The sequence below is a fragment of the Tachysurus fulvidraco genome, chromosome 12 (assembly GCF_022655615.1).
Source record: "Tachysurus fulvidraco isolate hzauxx_2018 chromosome 12, HZAU_PFXX_2.0, whole genome shotgun sequence".
NCBI classification, from domain to species: Eukaryota; Metazoa; Chordata; class Actinopteri; order Siluriformes; family Bagridae; genus Tachysurus; species Tachysurus fulvidraco.
The window spans coordinates 1,869,372-1,896,871 of record NC_062529.1 but is presented as its reverse complement, the minus strand read 5'-3'; the positions used below and the strand labels follow the sequence as shown (position 1 = coordinate 1,896,871).

Genomic DNA, 27,500 nt, shown 5'->3' with positions numbered 1-27,500 from the left:
ACACACACACACACACACACACACACACACTCTGTTCTTCCTCGTTTCACCCCCCCCCCCACATATACCTATAAAGCAATGTATACTCAAATCATCTACTGTACATAATGTTTTCATATAATTTCCAATAAAAATATTAATTATAAATATAAAATAAAAAAATATATCCATAGAATAGCCATAGATTTAATTTAATTGATACATTATACGTGTTCAAACTGTTTAAATTATACAACTTTAATAGGTCTGGGTCTAATATTAAATACATTATCATCTGGATGTCTAAAGTTTATTCTAAACGACTTCTTAATATTAAAATTAAATAATTAAAAGTTCATGATTTGAATGCATCAGTGTGAACACTGTAAATGTTCAGTCCCTGATCATAGAGTGGTTTGAAGAAGAAGAAGAAGAAGAAGAAGAAGAAGAAGAAGAAGAAGAAGAAGAAGAAGAAGAAGAAGAAGAAGAAGAAATAAATATGGTAATGATCACAGTTAATATAATTGATTTAAGGAATAATTATACTTGTTTATATATTTGGATTGTTTTTTTTTTTGTTTTGTTTTGTTTTTTTTGGAAATAGTGTAATAACACTTACGATGGCTCATGGGGTGATCTGAAAAATGATGATGTGAAAGAAAAATTAACCATGAAACCACGTCAAATCTTTTAATGTGCACAGATAAATGAATCACCTACGGAAGACAAAAAAACCTGATATTTATATGAAATAGGTGAAAAATCACATAAGAGAAAATGAATCATTCGAAAATAAGTGAATCGTGTGGGGCGGAAATGAATCTTATAAATAAATGAATGATGCAGGGTGAAAAAATATGAACAGTAAATTCACATTCAGAGGAATCATGTAAAAATGAATAACTCATTCGGCTATAAATGAGTCTAATTTAAAAAAAAAAAAACTAATGTTGTATAAATAAACGAACCATGTGGACCATCTACTGTGAAACATGAATCATTTGAAAATACATGAGTCAAGTGAAAGCAGTCTCAAATTCAAAAAATAAATCAATCATATTGAAAGACATCAAATGTGAAAAAGGAATCATGTAAAAATAAATGAATCATATAAAGAAATCACGTGGAAAAGGAATCTTGTAAAAATAAATTACTCAACTTAAAGGGAATCAAATGTCATGCATGAATCATGTGAAGATAAATGAGTTGAGTTTAAAAAAAACTCAAATTTGAACTCAAACTCAAACAAATCATGAAATTAAATCTGTCATATGGGGAAAAGATCGCATATGGAAAAAGGAATCATGCGAAAAGGAAATGAATCGTGAAAAAGGAATCACATTCATTCAAACTGTAAAGGTTCTTCTGTCTGCCTGAAAGTTTTCAGCTTTGCATCTTTTCTGAAAGGAAATCTTGCTTCAACGGTTCTACCTAAAACCTGTGCAGTGCATTGTGGGATTTCACACATGAGCTTGGTATTTCCAGAGCGAACAGTTTGGCAGTTTTAGGCGTAAAATGATGTATAAAAACACTGTTATGCTAAAATAATAAACATGATGTTGGTGTGATGAAGCGGCATCACTTATCACCCTGAAGTTGATTATTTTCCTATACCAAATCAAATCAAATCAAATTTTATTACACACACACACACAAACACACACACACACACACACACACACACACACACACACACACACACACACACACACACACACTTTTTTAGAATGCTTTTTGCGCTATTCAAACATAAGGAATGCAATTTGAGATAAAAAATATAACCAAAAGGAGGTAGATAAATAAAAAAAGTATAAACTTTATAAAAAGAAACTATATAATATATGAAAATATCAAAATATAAGTGAAAAATAATGTATATACATATACATAAATATACATAAATGCATATGGTTTTTAATTATTGTCCTTAAAGCGTCCATATGCGTTATGGTGTGTATAAAGTGGTAAACTTTATAAATATATACAGCCTTACCAACATGTTTCAAAGTGCTTGATGCCTTATTCATTTATTAAATAGAGAATACTTTTTTGTGTTGTTGCTCTTTATTCATTTATCATAACATTTAATCTTACCGAATGCGTAAAACTTATCATATCGACGATCGTTTATGTTTATGTGAAGCAAATGTCAACCTTTAAGTCGCACCTTCCGTACTGTCAGAGCCGCTTAATAAAGAATTCAACAGCACTCTGGTATAAAATAGAATATTACAAAAAAAAAAGATATGTGTGTGAAAGGAACCCTGAAGGACAATAATGGCCTCATAGCTTTGGTTAACTTGGGTTTGGTGGCCATTTTGAACCTGGAAGTCCCTCTCAGTGATTCCTTTCCAGATGCTGGTGCCCCAGTATCTTCAAGTATTCGGTACAGGATTGATTAGAAAGAAAAATGGTAGCCGTGCGACTGACATCAGTTTGCTTGGCACTCGGAAAGCAGTTTCAATTCCTACAATCCCGAGAGAGAGACAGAGAGAGAGAGAGACAAAGAGAGAGAAAGAGAGAGAGAGAAAGCAGCTTGCAAAACCTGGCATCAGATCAAGAAGTCAAACGCTGCCAAAGACACGCATTTACAACGATTAGCTACCTTTTTCTTTTATCCCTCCCATAGGTGGTTATCTAATCGCCAGTTTTTGTTTACTGGAATCTCTCTGTTTAGAAACTGCACCTGACATTAGCTGGAGCTAGCAGCGATGAGGTAAAAATGTCAAAAGAAAAAGAGAGAGAGAGAGAGAGAGAGAGAGAGATAGAAAAAAAAAATATATATATATAGAGTGAGAGAAGCGAGTATAGGTGAGCGGCGTCCTATCAGATACACTAATAAGATAAGCTAGGATACACTCACACGTAGAACTTCATAAGCTTTTAATACTTTTAGCTCCATCTACAAGCAGAACCTCCAAAGTGTAAGCACAATCTGTGGAGTTCACTTCCCGTAGGTTCGACGAGACGTACACGCCGAGAGCCGGAGCTGACGAGGATTAAAGGACGGAGAACGAGATGTTCAGATCTCCAGCAGAAACTCCAGCATCTTGTGTGATAGCTTTTCATCCTAGTTTGGATTTTGTTGAATCAGTGACGTCTCCGAGGATGAGAAAGCGTGTGTGTAGGGAGTTTCGAATCAAATCACACACTGAGAACATACCGTGGATTAAGGAAAAATACATCGATTTATGTTTTGTACTTACAATTAAAAATCCTAGATATAACGGTTACATAAAACAAAAGCGATACGTATAGTAAAGTTGCAAGGGTTGGCCACACGATATATTAAAACTCTCTCAAACTTCTTTTTTTTTCCCTTCAGTTTTTCATTTAATTACTCTCTCCGTCTCTCTGTTCTTAAGTGGATTTAATAATAACGACAACAACAACAATATAATCTCATTATTGCACTTAAAGGTGTTGGCGGTGGTGGGATTAAAAAAAAAGAAGAGGAAAAACGTGAGTAAAAATGTGTTATTTTAACAACAGTAATTTATACTGCATAATAAAAGAAATAATATAAAGGAAATGAATATGAATTTAATTATGATTATGAAGTGATTAAAGTGTCCTTATAAACGAAATGTAATTATTCTTATAAAACTCATGATGCTTCTAAATTGAATTTTAAATACTTCAATATTAGTAAAACATAATAAACAATTAACATCTCTTCAATTATTTTTAAACGTCTATGTAGCACAGACATATTCCTTATTCTATAAATATAACTTAGGTTAACCTGTAACTTGTATAAATAAAGGGGCGGGGCTATAACACTGGGGCTCTGACGTCATCTCGGTACTTTGTGACGCTTATGCGTTTGCGTTTTATCCAATCGGATGTGTACAATTCGGTCACGTGATTTAGACTTCGATAATTGAGGAAAATTACGGTTAATTTAAGTTTGTTAGTTAAAAAAAAGGGAGAATTATTAAAAACGTTTTGGTGATAAACATCTAAATGTCGCCCAAAAGGATAGTAATAAGACGAGGTAATGTTTTTTTTTTGTTGGTCTTTAATCGATAACACTCTGTTTGGTGGAATAGCTAATAATAGTTAGCTTAGCAAGCTAATAATAAGTTAGCTTAGCAACCCGATAATAGTTAGCTTAGCTAGCTAATAATAGTTAGCTTAGCAAGCTAATAATAGGTAGCTTAGCAAGCTAGACTAGTTCCTCAGTAGTTAGCACACAGATATAATGTGTTATGTGATGTGTATATATATATATTATATTATATATATATATATATATATTAGTAATGGGCGATATAAACGATATACGATATAAACGATACAACATTGGCCTACGATAGAGATTTTAATTCTATTGCACTATCGCGATAATGCATGTTGATGACGCAATCTACCCGCGAAATTTAGAGCCACGAGCTGCAGCCGGCTGCAACGAATCATCATATTCGTCATCTTGAATAAACATGGCTGAAAGCGTCAGCGAAACAGAGGAGCTCGTTAAAAAGACCGGTGCAACATCTATTATTGGTTTGGATTTAAGCCGTCCGACGAGCAGCAGAAAAATATACTCTGTAGAGTGTGTGGGGCAAAAGTTCCAGCTAAGAGCGGTAACATGACTAATCTGTTCTACCACCTCAAAACTAAACATGTCGTTGAATACCAACGGCAATGCAGCCGACCGCAAGATCCAGTACGAAGAACGCATGAGAGAAAATACAGGAACTGATCCAAACCTCAATCTAACAGTCATTTTCAAAAGGTACTCCTTATATTTGGAAGAGCTAACAGGCTAACGCTAGCGCTAACATGCTAACACCAGACAGTTTTTCCTGTGCTTTGCATATTTTGTGTCCTTTAAGAAAATAACTACATTTGCACTTTTTACTGTATATATGGCATGGCACTACTGTAAAGAAACTTTTATACTTTAAAAATTCTCTTTTAGTTGACGTATATGTTCCTTATACTGAAAGTATTTTACTTATTTATTTTGTGCTTTCATTTAGCACTTGTTTTCATTTGAAGTATGTGCACTACACTTGGAAGAATTTTCTTTATTTAAAATAGCCATGCCTAATACTGGAAGTATATCCCTAATTCACAGTGTCCATTTTTTTATTAACAAGACACCAGTTTTAATTTCATTAGGAGAACAAAATGTTTAAAAGCAAATGCGTTACCTCGGCTGCAGGTTTGAAATATGCTTTTATTCAAAGTATCTGTGCATTTACACAGAATAATTTTCTTTGCCTAATTAATACTGGAAGTATTTTCAGTACAGTGTATGTTCCTTAACTAAAAAGACACAAGTTTTTATGTTCTCTGCAACTTGGGTGGCATTTAAGAACCAAGGACTTGAACTAAGTATAGTGCCTTTTAGAAGGAAAGACTTATTTATCTGCAACATTTTGTTGTATCATTAGTTTTGCTTTTTCACAATAAATGTTCTCAAAACGACATGTTTCTTTATTTCTTAAAAAAATACATTTAGCAGTTTGGCTTTCCTAAGGGTCTGTGTAACCTGTTCTGAAATAGTTCTATTATAATTTATATATCGCAATATATATCGTTATCGCAAGAGGCTGTAATGTATATCGCAATATGGATTTTAGGCCATATCGCCCATCCCTAATATATATATATATATATATATATATATATATATATATATATATATATATATATATATATATATGTTATATACACATATATACATATAGAATGTGTGTTTTGGTTTTGTTATAACGCGTTTAAATGTAAATATTTGCTGAAATGAAAGTCACCTCAGGACAGTTTTGCTCCTGTCATGGAGTTTCATACAGTGCTGTTATTTTTCTAACGTGGGTGCCAATATTTTTGAGTATGCACATGAATAGCCTTGAGTAGAGTAAACACTACCTCCCGTAATGTGTATTAAACTGTATTAAAGTGTCAGTATGATTTATATTTTAAGTGAATCCGGTTCTAACTTGTTTGTTTGGTTATTTCTGTGAGAAACTTTGAGGCGGTGTTCTTCCCTGACAACACAAAAAAAAAGTCCAGGTTAGTTCATGTCACCTTTTTTATATTTTATTAATGTGAGTTAAAATTGTAACGGAATGTAATTATTTTCTGAATGTATCACGCAGGAAGTCGACATCCTTCTGTTGCATGAACTTAAACTTCTCTTGAGCTTTTATGTAACATTCTCTTATCCAACAAAGACGACCGAACACATTCGCATCCCGTTGTAGCTTTAGAGTTGTTGATTAGTTAATGATTTCCATGGTAACGATGCGAACCAGGATTTAGTTCCAGTTGTTGTACCTGTCTTTATATCCACTGTTGCTTAAAGTCTGTTATTCGAACAGTCACGATGGTGTTTAATGACGAGAAAAGACAACACTGTGGACTGTTTGTCCACCTTTGCTGATTATATTTTAATGATGTTTTACTGTATTTCTCAATATTGCCCTATTATTTATGGGCTACTCATTAGATTCTTCTGGCCCTGAAATAGGCCCTGCCCTATCAAACCGAAGCATAGCTGTTGATGTGATGATGTGACATGATGCGACTGTTTTAGACACGGAGTACAAGCGAATTACTTGAGTAAAGGAAAAGTTTGTTAAATGCTTTCGTTGCAGTTTTATTGCAATTCATCGCCCAGGCAGCAGAGGGCTCTTAAAAAATACAGACTGCTCCTTTAAAAAGTTCAGCACTCACTGTATATGGAGATTAGTGCTTTTGGTGATGCATAATACATAAAGAAACACATGTTCGCACACATGTAGATGTGCGCGCGCGCTCACACACTCACACGCACGCGGCTTTTATCCAGACTCGCTCTCGGATGTTGAATAATGGTGTCCTCTTTGGGAAGCGGCAGTTCCGGCCTTATTGCTTCCCATCCAGCTCCATCAGCACTTTAGAAGATTAAGTTCTAGTGTGTCTTATCGCCCTGGCTCTGTGCTCCCGGCTGTGCGTTGGCTCTCGCAGACCCGGCCACGTCCCCCTTTCTCCACAGCCGCCTCACCCTGTCGTCTCCACAGGACCTTAATTCGGCCTCTTCTTTTGCTCCTATCTGCTTGTTTCACGTTTTTTCCTCTCCGGCTGCTCGATTCATCACCGCAGGATCAGCGGTGAAGGGCCTCGCCGTCACAGAACGTTATCAGCCATCTCAATGTCGTCGCCGGTGCAGGACACGGAGAGACAGGAGGTTTATAGAGAGATGTAGAGAGATGTGCAGTTCTATCGGTTGACCTTTTCAGCCAGCGCAGGCAACGCAGCACCTAGAAGAAGCGCACCGCCTCGCACATGAGCGAGCGTTAATCCGTTATCAATAGCACGCCTGCCCTTAATTATGCAGAGGTGACTGATAAATTAGCCTAGGCGGAATGGCGATTATCTCTTCAATCCGTCCTTTATCTGGAATTAAAATCAACGGCTCATCAGCAGATTACATGATGCGCAGAGTACAAGTCCTAAAAGGGCGACACTATCACACAATTGCAGCGTGCACATGTATCATGGCTCGCAGCATATCCGTCATATCTCCTCCCAGAACAAGATCACGGTGCGATTAAACCCAGCACGGCATCACGTGCAGCAGAAATCGCGTTTCGGGACGTTTCGCCTAACCAACGGGTCGTGCTCTTTGGTCTCCGTCCATCACGGGTCAGTCGAGTCTCGTTAATTACACTCTCGCACGTTAACTGCCCTCCGCTGCCCTCTTCTGGCTCAATGATCACCTCTAGTAGAAAAATATAATGAATGAGAATGAACAAAAGGTTGAGTTTGAGTTTAAAATCTCTCTCTCTCTCTCTCTCTCTCTCTCTCTCTCTCTCTCTCTCTTATGAATTAATATAATACACTCGATTTGAGTAAAATTCAACAAAATGTCTTAGTGCATTAATAGGAAAAAGACACAATGGTGACAATATATTAAAAAAAAAAGATAAAATAAGGACGTGTGTGTCCCATAACTGTGTATCTTAAGCTGGCTAAAAATTCACTTAACCGTTCCATGAATATCTTCTTATTCATATTTGAGCTTTAAATTATTATCACACACCCAGATTCTCTGGAAACCTTTTGTTTGGCACTCAAGTCTTTCATTATTTTATGTACGAGAACGTAAGCGAGTCTGTTTGGATGAAGAATACTTTCCAGGCAAAGTGCACTTTCTGCAGTGAGCCTACACCAGGAGATACTCCGGTGTCACGGCGTATCTTCGTCACCCACTCACCCGTTCCCTTCGTCCTGACCTAAAAACAAAGTTGTGTGGTGTTCAGGCTGACCGGTGGAGGAGTGACAGGAGCGCAGGAGCCGGACGCTCAGGTGGACACGGCACAGAGTCGAGCGGAGCGCAAGACGAGATGGGTTGTGGCACGCCGCATCTCCAGCCGGCCAACTAGCTTCGCTGTCAGGACAATTGTCTGAAGATCACACCGAGGAATTAGAGGATGCTTATCTATATCACCGCTTTCATCCGTGCAACAGAAAACAATTACATGAACCGGATTCAGAACAGGAGCAAAGCACACATGTACGATAGTAACGGTCTCTAGCTTTGTGGTTTTTTTTTAGTCTGTTGTTTCTAATTGAAAAAATAAAAGCTGGATGAAGGACAAGAACCTTTTGAAACAAGTTAGTAATAGCTGTAAGATTTTCCTTTGCCTCGTCTCCGATCAAGGAATGAATATTTGAGTTATTTGAAGTAATTTTCAGCCATTTTTTTTTAGCTCTAATAATGTGATGCGCGATAGTAAACAAATATAAATTTTACTCTGAGACTCGATAAACAAACCGGCGTAGACTTGTCCCAAGATTAGGTCTGAGAGTGTAGAGGTGTGGGTGTGTGAGAGAGAGACCAGAGCGGGTCAAGGACAAACACAGCTGCTCTGTATAAATATTCAGATTTTAAATGAGACCTTTTGAACATTTACCACTTGTCCAGTACAATGTAGTGTTGCATCATCTAATGCAATTTCCATATAAATGGAGTTTTGTTGTACTAAAAAAATGTGCAGCGAGCAGCTTCACCAGCTCACCAGATCAGGGTCATGAGCTTGAGGACAGTGTGTAACGTGGGTTTCTTTCAGGTTCTCCAGTTTCCTGCTAAACACATGCAGGTTAGATGGCATCATGACTCTGAAAGATCAAACGATGGTTAATGATGAAACGGGGAACAGCCAGCAGGACTCGAAGTGCACACCGTAAAGCAGGGACGTCTCCACACGCCTTCTCCGACTTCTTTTTTTCACGCGCGAGTCAGAGGAAAAGAGAAAAAAGAAAGAAAAAAAAACAGCCCCTCACTTCCAAATATTGTCTCACCGCTCTGTCGTGATTTTTCTGTTTCTTTTTCCTATATATTGATCTCCAGATGGACACAAATGAATTTTACCCCTCCTTCTCCTGTCCGTGTACGAGCGTAGAGATTGTAATACTCTTCAGTTATTAGAAAAACGCACAGCGCAGAGGAACGACGACTGCAGAGGCTCTGAACACCAGCCAGAATTCTATTACAGGAAGACCGCATCAGATACAATGAAGTATTTTCAAGGGATCGAGAGACAACAATGTATATAAAAAAATCCCATAAATAAAAAAATAGCAGACAATCTTAAGAGCATTAGGAGTTTGATCCTCTTCAAGGCGAGTCCACCGGGGACTTTCACGGCACTAATTATTCATAAAAATGAAATGCCATATTAGTTTGTCTCGATGTAATTTTATTTTGACCGAGTCCCCCCCCCCCCCCCCTTACGAGGCAGCTTCGCAAGACGAATGCGATGGATTTATTTATTTATTTTCTTTTTTATGGCCCACTTTTCATTTACAAGTGATGAATACGGATATATTATTATTTGTTTATGTTTATGTAAATATATCTTACAGTCCTAGATCTATTTAGCCACAGAATCAAAAGTCCACGCGTTGAACCCGAACCTTGTTCAATTACAAGCCCTAACTCATGAGATCTGAACAACAAACTTGCTCATTCAGTACTTTTGGTTTGTTTTCACCCAAGTAGGAGGAGTTTAATCAGGTAGGACTCCACCCCAACAACTTGCGGTTCAACATACTTGTGATTTTTATACCACCGCAGTTTGCAAATAATTAATTCTTTTAAAAAAATCTGTTTATAGATACGTTAATCAGTTCCTGTTTTTACTTTCGTCATAGCAGATATAAATAGCCTTTCCTTCACCAGCCTCTCTTTCTTTTTTCCCTTTCTATTATAATTAAGACAGCTTATCATTTTGCTAAGAAACAGGAACGTCTTTCCCATGTGGGAAAACTTGTATACGGCTTTGCCTCGGACTGTTAAAAAAGTGCCAGCACTTGAGAATTCTTCCATAAATGCTGAATGAATATCTCTTCCAGGACAATGGCAATCTATCAACACGTGTATTAACGAGTTGCTTGGTAGCGTTATTGCTGTCATAGAAAGTTCTACGGTCAGACTACGCAATCTTGTACTACTTAACGATCGGCGACCGTTCTTGAGCATTTCGCCGAAAGAGCAGAAACAGCTCGGTTCAGCAGAACTGCATGGGTTTTGACAGGGAGGGAGAGGGGACTGCGAGCTGCCCGAGACGTCCTCAGAGTCACAGACACGCACCTTGTTAAGACTGTTAGGATCAACGCCGTGATTGATCTACACGTCAAATCCTTAACTGAAGCTCCAGTCCACGGCTCATTTTATGCTCTGAGGTCAATTAACGAGCTGCAGAGGTGAAGGAGGAACCCGGGCCAGCGGCGGCGCCTTTGTCTCATGCGTGGACTCTATTCGAGCATGCGTTTTAGCCCTACCATCCACCTTTTATGCATGCTGCTTCGTTTGCCTGTCCTTCTCTTTCTTCGCTCATCATGGGGGAGGGTTTGGCCCTCAAGGACAGTATTATGTGTCTTATGTATCTTGCATGGACGTGAACCCGGAGCCGAGGCAAACGTACACGCATACAAATGAGGGATAAGGACACATGTTTTTGAGCATTTTTCCCCCCTCAAATTAGCAGTAGAGGAGAAAAAAAGAACTAAACAGGAATAAACTGATTGTTCCACATTAGCCTACTTAAGGCCACTCCATCGCTGACAGACCATAAAGTACGTCTTTAGGTTTCCGCGTCTTGCCGGCATTAAATATAGATGCTGTCGGATTAACATTTCACAAGAGAGCATGATTAATGGGAGGTTTGACTCACTAGCGCCGCTCCTTATTCCGTCACTAGCAAGCTAATGGGCTTTGATTTTATTCAGATCATCCTTTACCCATCAACCTAACTATCTGCTCTTCACGGGAAGAGGGGTTTTCCCATCCACGACTACAGAATCCGAGTACAAACGATGACGAGTTCGAAGAGGCTTTACGCCACCGTGGCCTCATCCGAACATCAAAGACTCAACACGAGGCTAGATGCTGATCTCTCCGTTTTCTTGTAAACCATTTATTTTTGATTCTGCATCAGCAATAAATGACACATCGATACTGTCAAAGCTTCTCCTTTCTCCTTGAAAGACGTGCCCAGAAAGGGTTAAAGCCCCTTCCCCCTGGCTTTGCCTCCCACTCTGTCTAGCCCTCACCCTTTTTCTGTCTCCCTGCATCCATTTGCAAATGATCTCGCTTGTCTGCATATTGTCACTTGCAGCCTGCCCGCACATTCATCAACTGTCGGCCGGTGCTCGGCGGCGCCCCCCGCGCCCTCCACACTTAATTGTTCCTACTCTGACCTGCGAGAATAGAGAATGATGTCCCTCTCTTGTGCTGGTGCCGGGCGACGAGGATTAACAACTCTGCGGGGATGGACGAAGCCTGTCACGGTCACGTAGCCTCTCGTTTCACATACCCCCCACCCCTCGAGGTTTCTTCGGGGCAACTCCATCCCCCCAACGCTACACTATACAGTAGATTTGAGATGGCCCTACATGTTTCAGATTCTTATTGCATGAGATGGCTCGTGTGGCAGGTTTTGTTTCCGTATTTATAACATACTCCCTTTTTGAAATAGGAACGATTTCATGTTCTAGTGTTAGAAACTCGATAGTGTTTGAGATACTCCAGACTCCTACTGAATCTAAACGTACACGCTAATAACCAGGAATAGTTTAGCAAGACCTTTGTTCGAAGGTAGAGGCTTCCATACCGCTGCCTCACCTTCTTCCACGCCTGTCTACTTTAACCAGTACCACATTTTACAAGAGCTTGTGTGGTTTATAGAGTTGTGTTTTACATGTTTGTCAGCTTTAGCTGCACCTCAGCATTGACCAACAGCTTCAAAGTCATCACCGAGAAGTCTAAAGAATTGTGTCCTCGATTTGCAAAATTCCGGCAACAAACGGCCACAGGTTGGTAAAAACGCTGCTATTGTAGAGCAAGACCTGCCCCTTAGAGGTGAGACGTGTACGTTGAAGAGCACATTTCATCGGACAGGCACAAGACTAGTACAGGGTGAACCGTTATATATTGGTGTCTACAGTGGATGTAAGGTGCCACATGACCACAGCATTTGCATTAACGAGGAGTTCTAAACGATGCCGCCGCATTGGCTAAGACAAGACATGAATTATAAACGGTTTTGCTGTTGCAAAATACTATTTCCAGTCGCCTTAAACGGGCTTAAAAATTAAATGCTACTGAAAAGGAATAGGAAAGCAGCTTGAACTTTCAAGCAGAACAGTTCGGGCCAGTGGGGAGCAGAAAAGGGGATGCTTTTAGGCGAGAGATGCTAGTTCGAGGCCACGCGATGCCAAAAATCAAAAGCTTTGAAGGCTAGTCTCTCTGAGCAGATATCCAACAAATATTTACCCAAGTAAAGTCTGCAGTGCATAAACAAGCACAGCTTTAAAAAGTGCTACTTAAAAAACAAATCACAGAAAATTGCTTGGGAGTAATTCACCGTGAGCTGCTCTTAGGAGGCGTAACTTGTGTTCAGATACACTCTGTGAGCTGGGAAAAGACCCTCATTTTGGTGTAGGTATTAATTCACCTTTTTAAATCCTAAACAGCACAGAGAGAGAAAAGAAGACCGAGAAAAGAGCAGGTTCTCCTGTTCTAGTTTTAAGAAACGTTAAGTCACTGTGTATAATATTAAGCATTCTTCTTATTGTTGTTGTTGTTGTTGTTGGCGGTATTATAATTATAATGATCACATACAATTCTGCCTTCTGCATTGGACCTGATGATGTTAATGCTGTGAATGCAACAAACTTTTTGGTGAAGAACGGCAAAGAACTTCAGCGGAATCGATGAAGTAGGAGTAAAAGCTTACTAACCCTGCTGGGTTGGTTGGATGGCTAGATGGAGAGGTGAAGGGCTGTATGATTGAGTGGATGGGTGGTTGGTTGAGTTTGAAGGTGGATTAAAGAACGGATAGGTTATTAAATTGGTGGATGAAGGGACAATTGGCCAAATGTATGGTTAGATGAAGTGATGGTGGATTGTTTACAATGAACAAATGAAGGATTCGTTCCGGATGGTTGTGTGTCTATGTCTATGTATAATACAAATATTCATGTCTGCTTTTATCTTTCTCTTCTCTCTCACAAGCTTTTACTAACCACATACACGAGTTTAGTCCCCCCCCCCCCCCCAACTGATCTACAGTCTTTATACTGTATAAGTTCACACACATTACAGAAAAGCAATTCTCATTTAGAGTGGATGTTTAGACTGAATCATACCTTCCGAAAAGTTGGTTTTCTCAAGAAAAGAAAAGAAAAAAAACCGAGCCTGAGATAAGAGGAAATGCAACAGCTTAATGGCAACCACTTCAAACAAACAGTCAGCAGGTGCCATTGCAGTTCAAGATCTTTTTATACATTACCGTTAGCACAAGAACAATTTTAAACGGTCTGCCCAGAAACCACAGGCAGCGTACAGTCCAACATCATCTCACCTTTACAGACCCAAAGATCTGAGTTGTGAGAAGGCTGCAAACGCCTGCAGCGCTCTCAAAACTGCGTGTGGCTGCTGCGACAGCCTGAACATTTTCACCGCTATTTCGGGTCATACTACTACTGTCCTCCCTGTAAACATGACAATTTCTCTAGTTTAATTCACTAGTTTAATCCCACACACTCTATCTGCTCTGCTGCAAAACTGCACCCACACAAAGTTTCTATTTTTCTCACGCTTTGGCAGTTACGTGGTAGCAGTAAGCTATGGGACCCTAACGCCATCCTAATAATGGTCTAAAATTAAAACTATATTGATGTATGGAGATGTTTATGGAGTACAGCTTTACTTCTGTGACGGGAAGGAGTTTGTAAATCGAGAATCTAAGAGATTAAAACATCCATCCTTCTATAAAAAAAAGAATGATACGTGAATACGATGTATAGACTGAATTGTGTTAGCATAGATGGTGTTTTTTGCTCGCGTATTTATTTTTCACCATCGCTTTGTTTTTGTGATGTCACACCACCACACCCAGGCTCATAAGCATCACTGTTTGTTCCTACGCTGAAAATGAGACAAGAACGAGAAGACGGTCAACCCAAGGACATTTAGTTTCATACAGTCGCACTTGCTACAGCCGCTCAAGTCCGTTTTCTTGCACAGATTCATGTTCGTCTGTAATCCTGTCCAGGATATAAAGTCACTCCAGAAGACAAAAGTTATTGCAGTCACACGTGACCATCTGTCACTGTGCCAAACTGCCCCTGAACTCCAGAAGAACTTCCATTAATACACGATGCTGTGGACTTTGTTTAAATTCACTCCATATTTAAAAAAAAAATCCCCTTTCGCTCAGCTGTCAGATCGCACTTTGTCAAAACCGGGAACGGATTCATCGGAGGTCAGGTTCGGAAAACCGAAATAGCCACGCTGACCTCGAACCTTCGACCGCGACGGCTTTGCACTCACGGACAAAGGACGCGACATATCTGTAAATACGTGCATGACAATAGGTTTCCGTTCGAATGCACTCAGATCCATTGTACATTAATAGAGTGAGTGTTTTATTCATGAGCCATATTACGCTAGCGCAGGCTGAGAAAGCGCTGCACGCTCCTTGCTCTCAGACGTCACACGAGCGATCCTAACCACACCGGACAAGTTCGGCACTGCCCCCGTTTACCACTGCCCACCCTTCTGCCCATTATAATAATCTATTCAAGGATTAAAGGTTTTTTTTTATCTCCAATCCCATAAATAATGAATCCAGTGTTTCAAAATTTAATTGCCCCGAATTAAATGATTCAAGATAATGTTTCTTTCATAAATTTGTAATGGTGGTAAGGGGCAAAAGTACATTAGATAAAATCCAAACCCTTGTTCTTATCACTGGAGGAAAACAGCGGAGGAGTGACCTTACATCATCAACGGAAGTCTCCAGACGTTTCCAGGTGAAATCTGTGTGGGATTTTAATCTCAAAGAGTTTCCAAAGAGGCTTCTCTACACTCCTGATGGATCCCTCCGAGGACACCGAGAGAAATAAAGGATTTGAGGAAGAGCTGAGATACAGATGCTGAAATCCTTTAACACTAAACGAAACGTCAAGGAGACTTCCAGCAGCGTCCGGCATGAACGCGTGTGGAATGCGAACGATTTTCGACTTGTATGTTGAAGAACATGTAGGAACACAGGACGTTAAAGCTAATAAGTAAGTAGCAGATTTAAAAATATTAAGGTGACCAGTGGAATGCTGCTTCCCCACGTAGGGAGCGCAGTGTTCACTTACGCCTCAGTGATTACAACGCTTCATTTATTCATGTTTTATGATGTCACACTTATTGCCACTTATTTCCGTTTTACAGAGAAAACAAAAACTTTTAACTATTGTTAGTGTTAGGGGCTTTTTACGCCTAGTCACTTCATGCGTTTTCTGTGACCCGATAGCTATCCAAGGGTTAAAAAGACCAGGTCTAAATGCCCTCCGAAACTTTTTCGAAACGGATATAAATCCGATCGCTCAAACCCCTTCAGGAGGTGGTCTGGGACGCTTTTCAGATGAAACTGGACAGGTGTAAATGAATGTGGTTGTTCAAGCCACATACGTCAGTGCTATACTCCTCCCAAACGGAGGTACGTCACTCGCAGGTGACTCGCGAGTCGCGCCAGAAACAACATGGACGACACACAGGGATGTTTTTTTGTAGCATAAACGTAGCATAAAAGTTTTTTCTTCTTTTCGATTGCATTCTGAAAACCGCATACCCCAAAGCGTGTTCCATTTCAATTACCCCAGAAATGAGATAAAATATATTAGCATTTTGGGTGGGAGTAGAAAGATCGGATCGATATCCGATATATCCGTGTAAAAAGGCCCTTACAAATTGCTCCTAACAAAAGTGTCACTCGCTCATGTCGGTTTCTTCTCTACAACATTAAAAGGATTCGGCCATTTTTGTCCACACAGGCTGCTCAGGCACTTGTTCAGTCTCTTGTCATTTTTAGACTGGATTACTGCAACGCACTGCTGGCAGGTCTACCTATGAACGCAATCCGTCCTCTGCAAATGATCCAAGATGCAGCTGCCTGGCTTGTTTTCAACCTTCCAAAGTTCTCGCATACCACCCCCCTGCTGTGATCCCCCCCACTGGCTTCCGGTAGCTGCACGCATCCGATTCAAAACACTGATGCTGGCCTACAAAGCCAAAAATGGACCAGCTCCCTCTTACCTCAAAGCCCTCATCATTCCTCGCACTGCACCCCACAACCTCCAATCTGCCAGCACTGCTCGACTGGTTCCACCATCTCTCAGGGTAAGAGGCAAGTATACTACAAGACTCTTCTCTGTTCTGGCACCAAGGTGGTGGAATGAACTTCCCCTAGAGGTCCGGACAGCTGAGTCACTGGCTATTTACAAGTGGCGGTTGAAGACCTACTTATTCAGGAAACACTTCAACTAGCACTTCTTTCCTTATCTTTTGCATTTAAAAAAAAACATTTGAGACTTTTTCATTGTAACTTTGAACAAATGTTTTAAACTCATGGTATCTTAAGTATGTAACCTAGTGAACCAGCATTAATGTATTCAATGTTAAGAGATTTAAGCACTTATGTACGTCGCTCTGCATACAGGCGTCTGCCGAATGCTGTAAATGTAAATCTAAGTATTCTGTGGTCTCCAAGCTCCGAGTTAGTCATCCTTCACAAACAAACAAAGAACGAGACCAGGCTTCGGTGAGTCTTTTTATTGTTTAAAGCTTACCATCTCTTTCTTCAACTTTCAAACAGTTTTTAACGTTCCAAACATCTGGAATTTGTGATCCATCGATATTCCTCGGGCTCCAGCTGGAACGTTTTCTTTTGAACTCTAATGTAGAAAATTAGTATGACTGAGTCGAGTATCGTACGGTTTCATTTCTTTTGTTAGATCCGTGTTTTAAAGTCGCGTCGTACAGAGCGGCGTTTTAAACGAATGAAAAAAACAACAACAATATTTGGAACTTGTAAGCGTTGAGCGCAGAAATCCGACACAGATAACAAACGGTTAACAACCTTATCATGGAAGAAGCCTCGTACACTCTACGCTCGTCCCGTTCTCATCTATACATTCGTAGTAAGACTGTTTGTCTGTAATCGTAAAATAATCGCTAGCGTCTTAACATTCGTAAGGTTCGATCACAGTATGGCAAACAAAAACATTCCACTTTCCAAAAAATATACTGACCGTTCTGAAGTGCAATCAAAACAAAAACAAACATTCTCAGCTTCTTCTTTTTCCCTTTTTAAAAGTTTTTTTATATAAAGTCCTACTGAAAAGACCAGGACGTTTCAGGTAATATAATTAATACAGGAGCAAAAAATTGAAGAAAAAAAAATGATTGTCTAGCAAACGCATTAACAGAACAAGCGTCGTGTCTTTCTTTTAAAGTAAGAGTTTTGTGAATAAAAACGAACACGTTTTTTGCCCGTACTGGACATAGCTATCGGCTCGGCAAAGATGTTAGGATTCGTTTTAAACGTGATCTGTAAAATAGCTAGCATGTTAACAAAAATACGATACGCTTTAACCGTTAACCGAAGAACGTGTAGCCGAGAAACATGCAAAACCAGACAGGTTTAATTTTTTTACCCATAATGTTTATATTTAACTAGGTTTAACCTGGTAATTGACAAGTTAACACATGAATAGATTTATTTTGTAACATTACTGTTTTAACCTACTGATATTATATGTGATCCTGTTTGTATTGAGTTTTGTTGTTTCGCCTTGTGTTTAGCGGTAAACTTTAGTAACTGCCTCTTTAAACATAGTGTTGTTGTAAGCTAGTCTCTGTTCCAAGCACTAAACATGCTACTCTTTAGGTAATGGGAAATCTCCTTTAGGAGCAACGCCACCGTCTGATGTAGTCACGCTGAACCCCGAACATCAGGTAAGATGACGTTCTGTCGCATACGTTTCTCAGTCTTTGAGCCACCTGCTTCAAATAAACAACAACAAAATGTGTGCCACTGTTAAAACTCTAAAGGTGGAAAGGAACAGCAGAACATCATGTGAAATCTTCTCATCTATATTAAAAAAAAAAAAAAAAGTTGTAAGTAACAGACTGCAGTTTTAGTTTCGATTGCTTTCACTTCTATTCGTCAGTCAAGTAAAACAGAAAATAAATAAAAGAGCAGAAATCCGCAGTCGAGCCGAAAGACGCTATTCCCAATCTTTGGACGTCTTCTCAGTTCTTTGCGAGCTCGACTCTGCCGTCTCTCCTCCGGTCTTCTCCTTTCTCGCCCCGTTAAGAAGCGGCATCTTCAGCTCTTCGTCCTCTTCTTCCTCCTCTAGTTGGCGCAAGACGATGGGAAGCTTGGCGTCGGTATTCTCCAGAAGTGCGATGTCGCTCTCTTCGTACACGGGCAGAGGAGCGCCGTCGTCCAGCTTCTTCCGGAAGTGCAAGCGCTTGGCACGGCCGCAGGCCTCGGCACGCTCCAGGATTTCTTTCTCGGCCAGACGCAGCTTTACGGCCATATGCGAGTGTGGAGAGAGGTCTGATTTCTGCAGCATGGACCTGTCCTCCTGAAACACACCACAGATGTCGGTCGCTAGAACTCACATCACAGGTTTCTATAGAAACCGCTCATTCGCAGGGACTTTTAGTTAGGAAAAACGTGTGTGAGATTTATATACATATAAATATGCCTACACATACACACACACGTAATAAACATGCAACTGCTGTACCTCTGAAGTGGTTTTGTATGTCTTGAGGAGCAGCGTGGCTCTTGTCTCCAGAAAGGTCCATAGCTTGATCTCGTTCTCCCAGCTGACAGGAAACTCTGCGTTCCCTAACGTGAAGATCTTGTTCATGGCGTGGTCACCCACCAGGTAATCCCTGAGCTCCTCTGATACGAGATAATCGTACATATGTTACGTAAAGTATGACTGTGAAAGGGCTGGGTGTTTGTCAGAAGAGGTTTATCCACAAGGACACGTGGGCTTTACACGACAGGATTTATGACAAGCGACTTCTGCTTACACGTTTTTGAATACTCTTACCTTCCGTCATGCAGAAGACGCGCAGGAAGGCCAGGAGTTGGGCCGAAATGGGCGGCTCGCTGCAGTGCAGGGCGAAAACGCTCGACCTGCAGAGATAAAAGGATCAAAGCAAGTCTTTAAATCGAACCTCGTTAACTCGATCATCCGAGTCACGTGACGACCGATTGATCTGGAGTGACGACTCGGTGCATTTTTAAAAATCATTCATAATTTACTGCTTAATTACTGAAGGGCATCCAACCTCTCGCTTTTCATCTCCGATTCCAACAATCGAACGTCAGGGGAGGAGGAAAAAAAAAAAAAAGGAAGGCAAATCATTTGTGCCGAATCAAAAGGTAATTTTGTGTCAAACGGGTGACGTGTTTGACAGCTTGATCAATGTGACGATACGCAGGCGGCCCGGGCAACGATATTATAGCACAAATACATTACGGCGCTTTCTGTGCAGTGCAGCAATTCGATTACCCCGTGCCCCGAACTTCATAAAACAACTCATCCAATAGAGAAAAAGTTGAACCCACACGCTCAGCGCCTCCGCTACATACAGTACATTCACCCGAATATCATCCAACACACAGCGAGCGATCGGGTTAAACTGCGAGTGTAATATATAATCATTAAGTAATTACTGACGATGTCACCTGTCACAGCAGCTACATTACAAGCCGTCCCCAAAACAGCTTTTCTTTATCTCTCGAATTTAAGAAGACAAAACTAATCGATGCTTTTCAAGCCATCAGAATTCATTTTAATAATAGAATATTGTATTAAAGAGTTTTGCTTTAGCACTAGTGGTTTACTTACGCCGGGATCCCAGCACGCGCCAGCACCTCGGCCTTCATGGCGTACAACCTCTCGCTCTTACTGACTCCCAGTTTGATTTTCACCCGGTCGTGTGCGTTGTCCTCGAAGAAGAAACCGTTGTGGATGACGAACTCTGCGTTCGACCTTGTACCGTAGAATATGTAGATCTGAGAAAGCAAAAACGTACAAACAGAAACAAAAGGTGCGTTTCGTGACTTAAAATAGTCCTAATCATGCTTTGTCAGGGCTGCTGTTATAGAAAATGGATCATGTCAACTGTTTTTTTTTGTTTTGTTTTAACTTCCAGAGAGAGATAAATGGTGAGACACAAGTGCTATAACACAAGCGCTAAGAGGAGCACGGACACGTTGCTGCGGCTCATTAAATTCGTCTGGACGCGTGAAAGCCGAACGTTCTCCAAGCGCAGAATTCACAGCGTGTGGTGATCCCTGCAGGATGAGACGGAAGATAACTTTACTGTCGCGTCGTATCGGCCCTGCACTTCCACACCCTGTTCACGTAGTCTCTCTCTGTAGAACACTTACAGATAGAAGAGAGTGGGAATGATAGAAGGAGAGTGCGAGTGATGTTAAATCAGGGATCAAACAGCTTGGTACAGAGAGAATCTCTCAGACACCACAGTGTGCGTCCTACACAACAAACTCTTCCTCTCTCCTTCAGCTGCCTTTGCCAATCTTATCAAATAATTCACATTTCACAGATGATGGGGAGTTTGGGAGGGCAGGAGTCAACCCTGCGTATCCTGCCCTTCTCTGTGCCCCTGTAATGGCCGACGGCCGATAAAATCGCTATACGGATTTCCAGAGTAACCGGGAAAAAAAAACGCCGCTGCAGCCGTGGGGTAAACTTTACATTTTGATCCGATTAGACGGCTGAAGATCGCTCGATGAGCCGTGGAGCATTTCTCTCAGCGACAACAGCATCAGATCTCACCTGCTCGCCCTCTTTATAGTCGCGCAGAGCGACGCACTCGCATCGGTCATCTTCCAGATTATAACCAGTCGTAATCTGAAAAGGAAAGAAATGAAGTGTTCAATCGGTTAAAGCGTTAAAACGAAGCAGCAAAGTTTACAACGATAAAAAGAACTCGCACACGCGGAAATAATCCCGTTAAGATCCTTAAACATGTTTTAAAATACCGCCCAGTAAATTAAAGCATACAAAAACAAACGTGAATCAACTGACTAGAAAAAAAGGAATTTGTAAAATTTAATAAAACTTAGCCAATTTGTCACGACTTCACGATAAACAAGATTATTACTGAGAAAAAAAAATATATGCATTTTTATTAAACCTTAACCGGGGGAATTCTAAAAAGCAATTTCATTAAGCGTCCTAATAACTCCCGTTTTCGGCAATCCAAATCAGGAAATTCAGCGCCGGGTTTAAACGCATTTCCCCCCACGCAAAGCCATATATTGCTCTGTGGCGTGAGGCGCTGAACGCAATCAAACCCAAATTATTCAAATAGAAATAAAATATCCCTCGAGATCCCGGTACAATCAGCAGGAAAAGCACATTATGTTCAAGTTTCCTTTTTTTTTCCCCCCTTCAATACGTGTGTTGGGATACACGATACACATATATACACAATCTGATCTTCACAACAGCCTGAGACACAAGACACCACTCACACACACTCAAGATTAGTGCTACACTAGAGAGAGAGAGAGAGTTCAGTTTAATTCTCCATATTCTATTTCTACCATATAAAAGTCTCCTAAGGGGGAGAGAGAGAGAGAGGACTCACCAGGCCGTTGGTGTGATTACACATGTCCCAGAGCGGGATGAGAGCCAGCGTGACCCGACTACCGTCCTCTGTAGGGATCTGGTTCTGACGGGTCATCACGGACGACACGGCCCACCTACAACACACACACACACGATAAATACAATTTATCACATCAAACTGTCATCAGGCATTTAGTAAAGCTACCACACACACACACACCTTTTCTCCTCTTGTTCTGCTACATGTATTCTGTCCTGATTGAACATTATGATAGCTCATGTGAGATACTTTGAATAAAGAGTCTTATTCGTCTTAGACTCCGTTTCGAGACATGGATCGTGACGTTCATGGCGACGTTTAAATCGAAACCGAGCTCGTGTGTATCGGCGCGTTTATCGTGTCTAAACGTTACGGTTCGACTTGGAAACCGGATGAAAGCGAAGGACATTTTGTCACCGTTCAGTCGGATAATCCGCAAACCAGTCGGCAAGTAACTCGTTGATAACGAGACTATTTAAAGCAGATCGATCGAGGTTCAAACTCCCGAGTCTACTCTCATGTAAATTTATGCAAACTCTGGAGCGAATGTCTGATATCCACTTTTTTTTCCTACATTCAGACGTCCTGCTGTTCACAGATGATGTGGAAATAAGAGACTGTCAGAATTATAATATCTGGCCTGGAAATTAGCAGCTATTAAAACACGATAGATGCGATAGACTAAATTTGGTTTGAGCAGTATTTAAAAAAAAAAAAAAAAAAATCTGCGATTTCAGACGTCGTTACACCGTCTGTCTCCGAGTAACACGTCGACAACACTGGAGTCGAGTTCTGCTTCGAAGCATTCGATCACGAATTCGAACACATTAAAGGTGGGGTCTCCGTTGTTTGAGAAATGCTTCAGAAAACTGAGTCGGGCCGCCAGACAAAACAAAAACAAAACTAACGTGTAGCCAATGAGCAGAAAGGGGCGTGTCTTGTCAATATGGGCGGAGAGAGTGTTCAGTGCGCATGTGTGACATTAGCAGAAAGCGGTTTTAACATTGACATGGAGGATAAAAACAAAGAAAGAAAGAGAAGAAAGGCTTACGATAAGGACAAGAAGTAGGACGTGTTAATATAGGATCAGCTTAATGTCTTCTGCGTGAAACGGAGCTAAACCTTTCACGGTACTACAAAAACACATCATCACCATAGTATTACTCATTGTGTTCATTGATTGATAATAATACCCCCTCGGTCAGCTGCCCCAACAGGTTCCGTCATAATACTTGTCTGGTTATGTGTGGGGCGGAGCTATCAAAACAAGAGTGGGACCCATTTGGGTTAGGGGCGTGTTTGTTTTGGTGTATATATATATATATATATATATATATATATATATATATATATATATATATATATATATATATAAACTAGTTTACTTCATTTATAGAACAGTGATTGTATCACGATGTTCGTATATAAAGGTATAGAACATAACGTGTGTTAATTAAAGGTGACAAAAGGTTATAGTCTTAATATATACACTACAGCTTTATATATACACACCACGTTATATACTGTAGCTTTATATATACACTACGTTATATACTGTAGCTTTATATATACACTACGTTATATACTGTAGCTTTATATATACACTACGTTATATACTGTAGCTTTATATATACACTACGTTATATACTGTAGCTTTATATATACACTACGTTATATACTGTAGCTTTATATATACACTACGTTATATACTGTAGCTTTATATACACACTACGTTATATACTGTAGCTTTATATACACTACGTTATATACTGTAGTTTTATATACACTACGTTATATACTGTAGCTTTATATACACTACGTTATATACTGTAGCTTTATATATACACTACGTCATATACTGTAGCTTTATATATACACTACGTTATATACTGTAGCTTTATATATACACTACGTCATATACTGTAGCTTTATATATACACTACGTTATATACACTACGTCATATACTGTAGCTTTATATACACTACGTCATATACTGTAGCTTTATATACACTACGTTATATACTGTAGCTTTAAATATACACACTACGTCATATACTGTAGCTTTATATACACAAACTGTTACATTATTTACTGTAGAAATTTAGACTATAGCTTTATATACACTATAGTGTTATGTACTGTGTTATGTAACATTAAGTATTATATACTCTCCAGAATATAAAGCTACGGTTAGTGTTCTATACGACGTTATATACACCGTAGACCAGAACGTTCGGGACCTGGCAGCGTACCTCCGCCGATAACGACCTGGATTATAATTAAGTAAAATTCTCAAAAATTCCGCAGCTACCGAAGACGGATTCATTAACCGTGACAAGATGCTATTTCATTCCTTTCACACGTTGCCCAGCGGGAGCAGAAGCTTGCATCATGCTCAACAATCCGAAGATAAAAAGGGACCGGTGATAAATTATTCCCTCACAGATAATTTGGTGCTAATGAAAGAACAAGGAGAACAAACGCCTCGTTTTAAGAGGCCATTTTCTTACCTTTACAACCACCCTGGAATTTTTTTTTCTTCCCCCACTTTCACACACACACACACACACACACACACACACACACACACACACACACACACACACAGTGGAGATGCTCAAATTTGGGACACAGTAGGACAAACCAACCTGTAGTCATCAAAGGTGAACGCATCCTTCAGGGGCAGTTTGCTGGCGTTGGGATGAGTCTAGGGATCGAAGGTGACGAGTAGAAAGGACGATGAAGAGGAAAGAAGAAAAATAAGGAAGGGTAAAAAAAAAAAAAAAAAAGGACAGACAGGGAGGAATGGAGAGAAGAAAAGAAAGAAAGAAAGAAAAAAAAAACACCACACACAAATCAGTCAGTGGAATTTCATTATGTGGCTTTCTAACACATCCTAACAAGAGTGTAGAGGAGGTAGGAGCGTCCGGCGGTGCTACTGTGGGATCATCGTGGCATTAGCCCCCCATACATCACTGTCAACTTAATTTGTTGTGCCCAGTAGCCGTCATAAATCTGCTTCATCAATTTGGGTGACAGAGAGCCACCGGTGCCACAGAAATCTACATTTAAAGGAACAGACCCGCTCCCTCCAAGGGCTCATTTGCAGCTCGTGTCATGGACAGGGGAAAGACAGAGGGGGGGGGGGGGAAAGGAAGAATGCAGAGGTCTAACTCCATAGCATAAAAACCTCCTGAACATGCAAAGCGAGTCAAAAATAGACAGAGGGATAAATGCATGAGAGAGAGAAAGAGGAGAGAGATATATACATCTCCCCACCCAGGTGCTCCCGAGGCTGTGCGTGTGGCTCTCGTCCTGCTAAACGAAACCCCACGCTGCACAAACCGCCGGGACACTAAAAGCAATTCATCATCCACATTTGGCTACGATTTACTCGTCAGCATTAATCAAATGAGCGGCACGTCACGCGTCAGGTCCAAATGACCACCCAAGTATTAACAAGCAGTTTTAAAGAAAGGAAAGAACAAAACGGTGAAAACAGCACGAGGGTGAAGGAAAACAATCAACAACAAGCGGGCGTGATGAAGCGGAGTCACTGGGATTTGTTCCTCTTATACGATCGAGTCATTTTCGTTCGTTTCTAGTTAACGGTGTGAAACGTCTTACAGCTTTAGCTCTGACCGTTACTAAGAGCTCACACTGGAGACTCCTTCCTGCTCTTACTGCCTGCGGCTCGTTGCTATAGAAACTATAACGCGACAGAACAAGCACGTTCGCGTTATAGATTAAACTTGTTTGATTTGCGGCGGCGCACACAAATAAATTCAACGCCTTCTGACCAATCAGAAGCAAGGATTCGTTAAAGCCGCACGCATCGCTATACAGATTTCAAGTTTCCCAGAAAACCACAAAAACAGACCGGATTTGACGCGGTTACGTTTCACCGATTCGTAGCGAAACGTGACGTCTGATTTTTACGGTCGACGATTCTGTACTTAAAGAAATCATCATCATCGCAAACGCAACCTAGAATAAGCTGCTCTCTGAATCTACAGCTGGGTTTGAGTAACATTTTAAAGTGTTGTTTTATAACAAATTTGTACCTCCCAACACTAGAGGATACACTCGCTCGCTCACACACACACACACACCCCAAGCAGTATAATTAGATCGACTGGAACGAAGTAGAATAAGCATGAAATGAAACCACTCAGAGGTGGTAGCTAACTTTTGCCTTGCACGTCTCATCCCATTAATCAATTTCACTGACACTAATTGAGCCCTGTACTACCACTTGCTGGCTTGCTCCATAGACAGAGAGAGAGAGAGAGAGAGAGAGAGAGAGAGAGAGAGAGAGAGAGAGAGAAGCCTAGCACTCGTGCTGATTCAGGCCAGAGTTGGACCGTGAAGTCGCTCTGCACCACAGTCCCTAGATCCCTTTTTTACACTAGCCAAGATGCAACACACTGAGGAGCAGAAAAAGTTTAACAAGCCAGCCTCAAACACAAACACACACACACACACACACACGAGAGAATCGGTCACTTCTGCACACCACCAATATCTGACTTTCTCCTTCAAAGCCAGCGTTGAAGGACTGGACCAGCTTTGATGTGACGTCCACAAACCTTTGATAGACAACCATTAAAAGATAAGCAGCCTGAGAACGCAAGGGCGCAGGGTTTGAGGTCGGCACTGCGGCTTTAAAAAAAAAAAACAACCTATAAATAACATCTGTCAGATAAATAGAGTGCATTAAGAGCTTTGATGGAAGTAATAGTGCAACTCTCAAGAGGACGTTCCCTCGTCTTCACACTTTCCCAGCCAGCTGGACCGACCTCTGAAGCACGTCATGGCCTTCGGAGGGGAGCGAGAACGGGTTAAACGCGGAATAATGGAATCCTCGGCCCCGCGAGTTCCGAGGGAGAGAGACGTAGCGCCTGGGCATGTTCATAGACTCGATTATATATATAATTAGCTGAATGGAGTGGTGAAGCTCGGGAAACGGCGCCGTCCTCCGCTTACACCGGACGCTGATCTGAGTCCGAGTCACGTCCGTTTCTGCAAACTTTATTATCCGACGCAGGCTTCGGAAGAAAGTGGGGAGGGAAGAAAAACAGAGCATGAAAGTATAAGAGATGGAAAAGAGGGGATGCTGAGGTGGCTGGAGACAGCGTAGGTGATGAGAGTGGAGTTTTCAGAAGGAGGACGCCTTGTGCAGCTCCAGCGCTTGATGCATTAGCATTACAGGAGAGAGGTAATTCATCATACAGCCGAGCCCACACCGGCACCACGTGGGGCAGCGGAGGATGGGAGGGGGGGCAGCGTCCCGTAAATCAATTAAAAAACAAAAAGCTCTCACGCCGAGCTGTGGCTTTCTTTAACGAGCCGACGGGAAACGAGCTAATTGGTCGTCGGACTGCAGGAGGGCTTCGGGTCCTCAGAGCCTCGAGGCCTTCCGTGTTTTAGACCAAACGACGTTACAAGAACGTTTTCGCTGCTATTGATTTTTTTTTTTCTTTTATCAGATGAATCACCTGATGACCCTTAATACCTGCC

At 40.9% G+C, this 27,500-nt stretch overlaps 1 protein-coding gene and 1 long non-coding RNA gene across 3 annotated transcripts in view; one reads left to right on the top strand and one right to left on the bottom strand.

The window, feature by feature from the left end:
- Positions 1-2,241: 2,241 nt before the first annotated feature.
- LOC113651112 lies at positions 2,242-16,367 on the top strand. The gene is made up of 3 exons (XR_003442605.2): positions 2,242-3,976; positions 5,953-6,000; positions 8,232-16,367. It is a non-coding gene; the product is annotated as an uncharacterized LOC113651112 (long non-coding RNA).
- A 701-nt stretch (positions 16,368-17,068) lies between these two features.
- The window catches only part of setd3 (SET domain containing 3, actin histidine methyltransferase), a 19,682-nt gene continuing 9,250 nt past the window's right edge, over positions 17,069-27,500 (bottom strand). For both annotated transcript variants that reach the window (XM_027159769.2, XM_027159771.2), the window contains exons 7-13: positions 24,629-24,687; positions 21,959-22,073; positions 21,142-21,216; positions 20,188-20,354; positions 19,384-19,469; positions 19,069-19,229; positions 17,069-18,903 (exon numbers count right to left, since the gene is read on the bottom strand). In XM_027159769.2, coding sequence (XP_027015570.1) covers positions 18,541-18,903; positions 19,069-19,229; positions 19,384-19,469; positions 20,188-20,354; positions 21,142-21,216; positions 21,959-22,073; positions 24,629-24,687 — 1,026 coding nt within the window. In that variant the 3' untranslated portion in view covers positions 17,069-18,540. The remainder of the gene's footprint in view (positions 18,904-19,068; positions 19,230-19,383; positions 19,470-20,187; positions 20,355-21,141; positions 21,217-21,958; positions 22,074-24,628; positions 24,688-27,500) is intronic.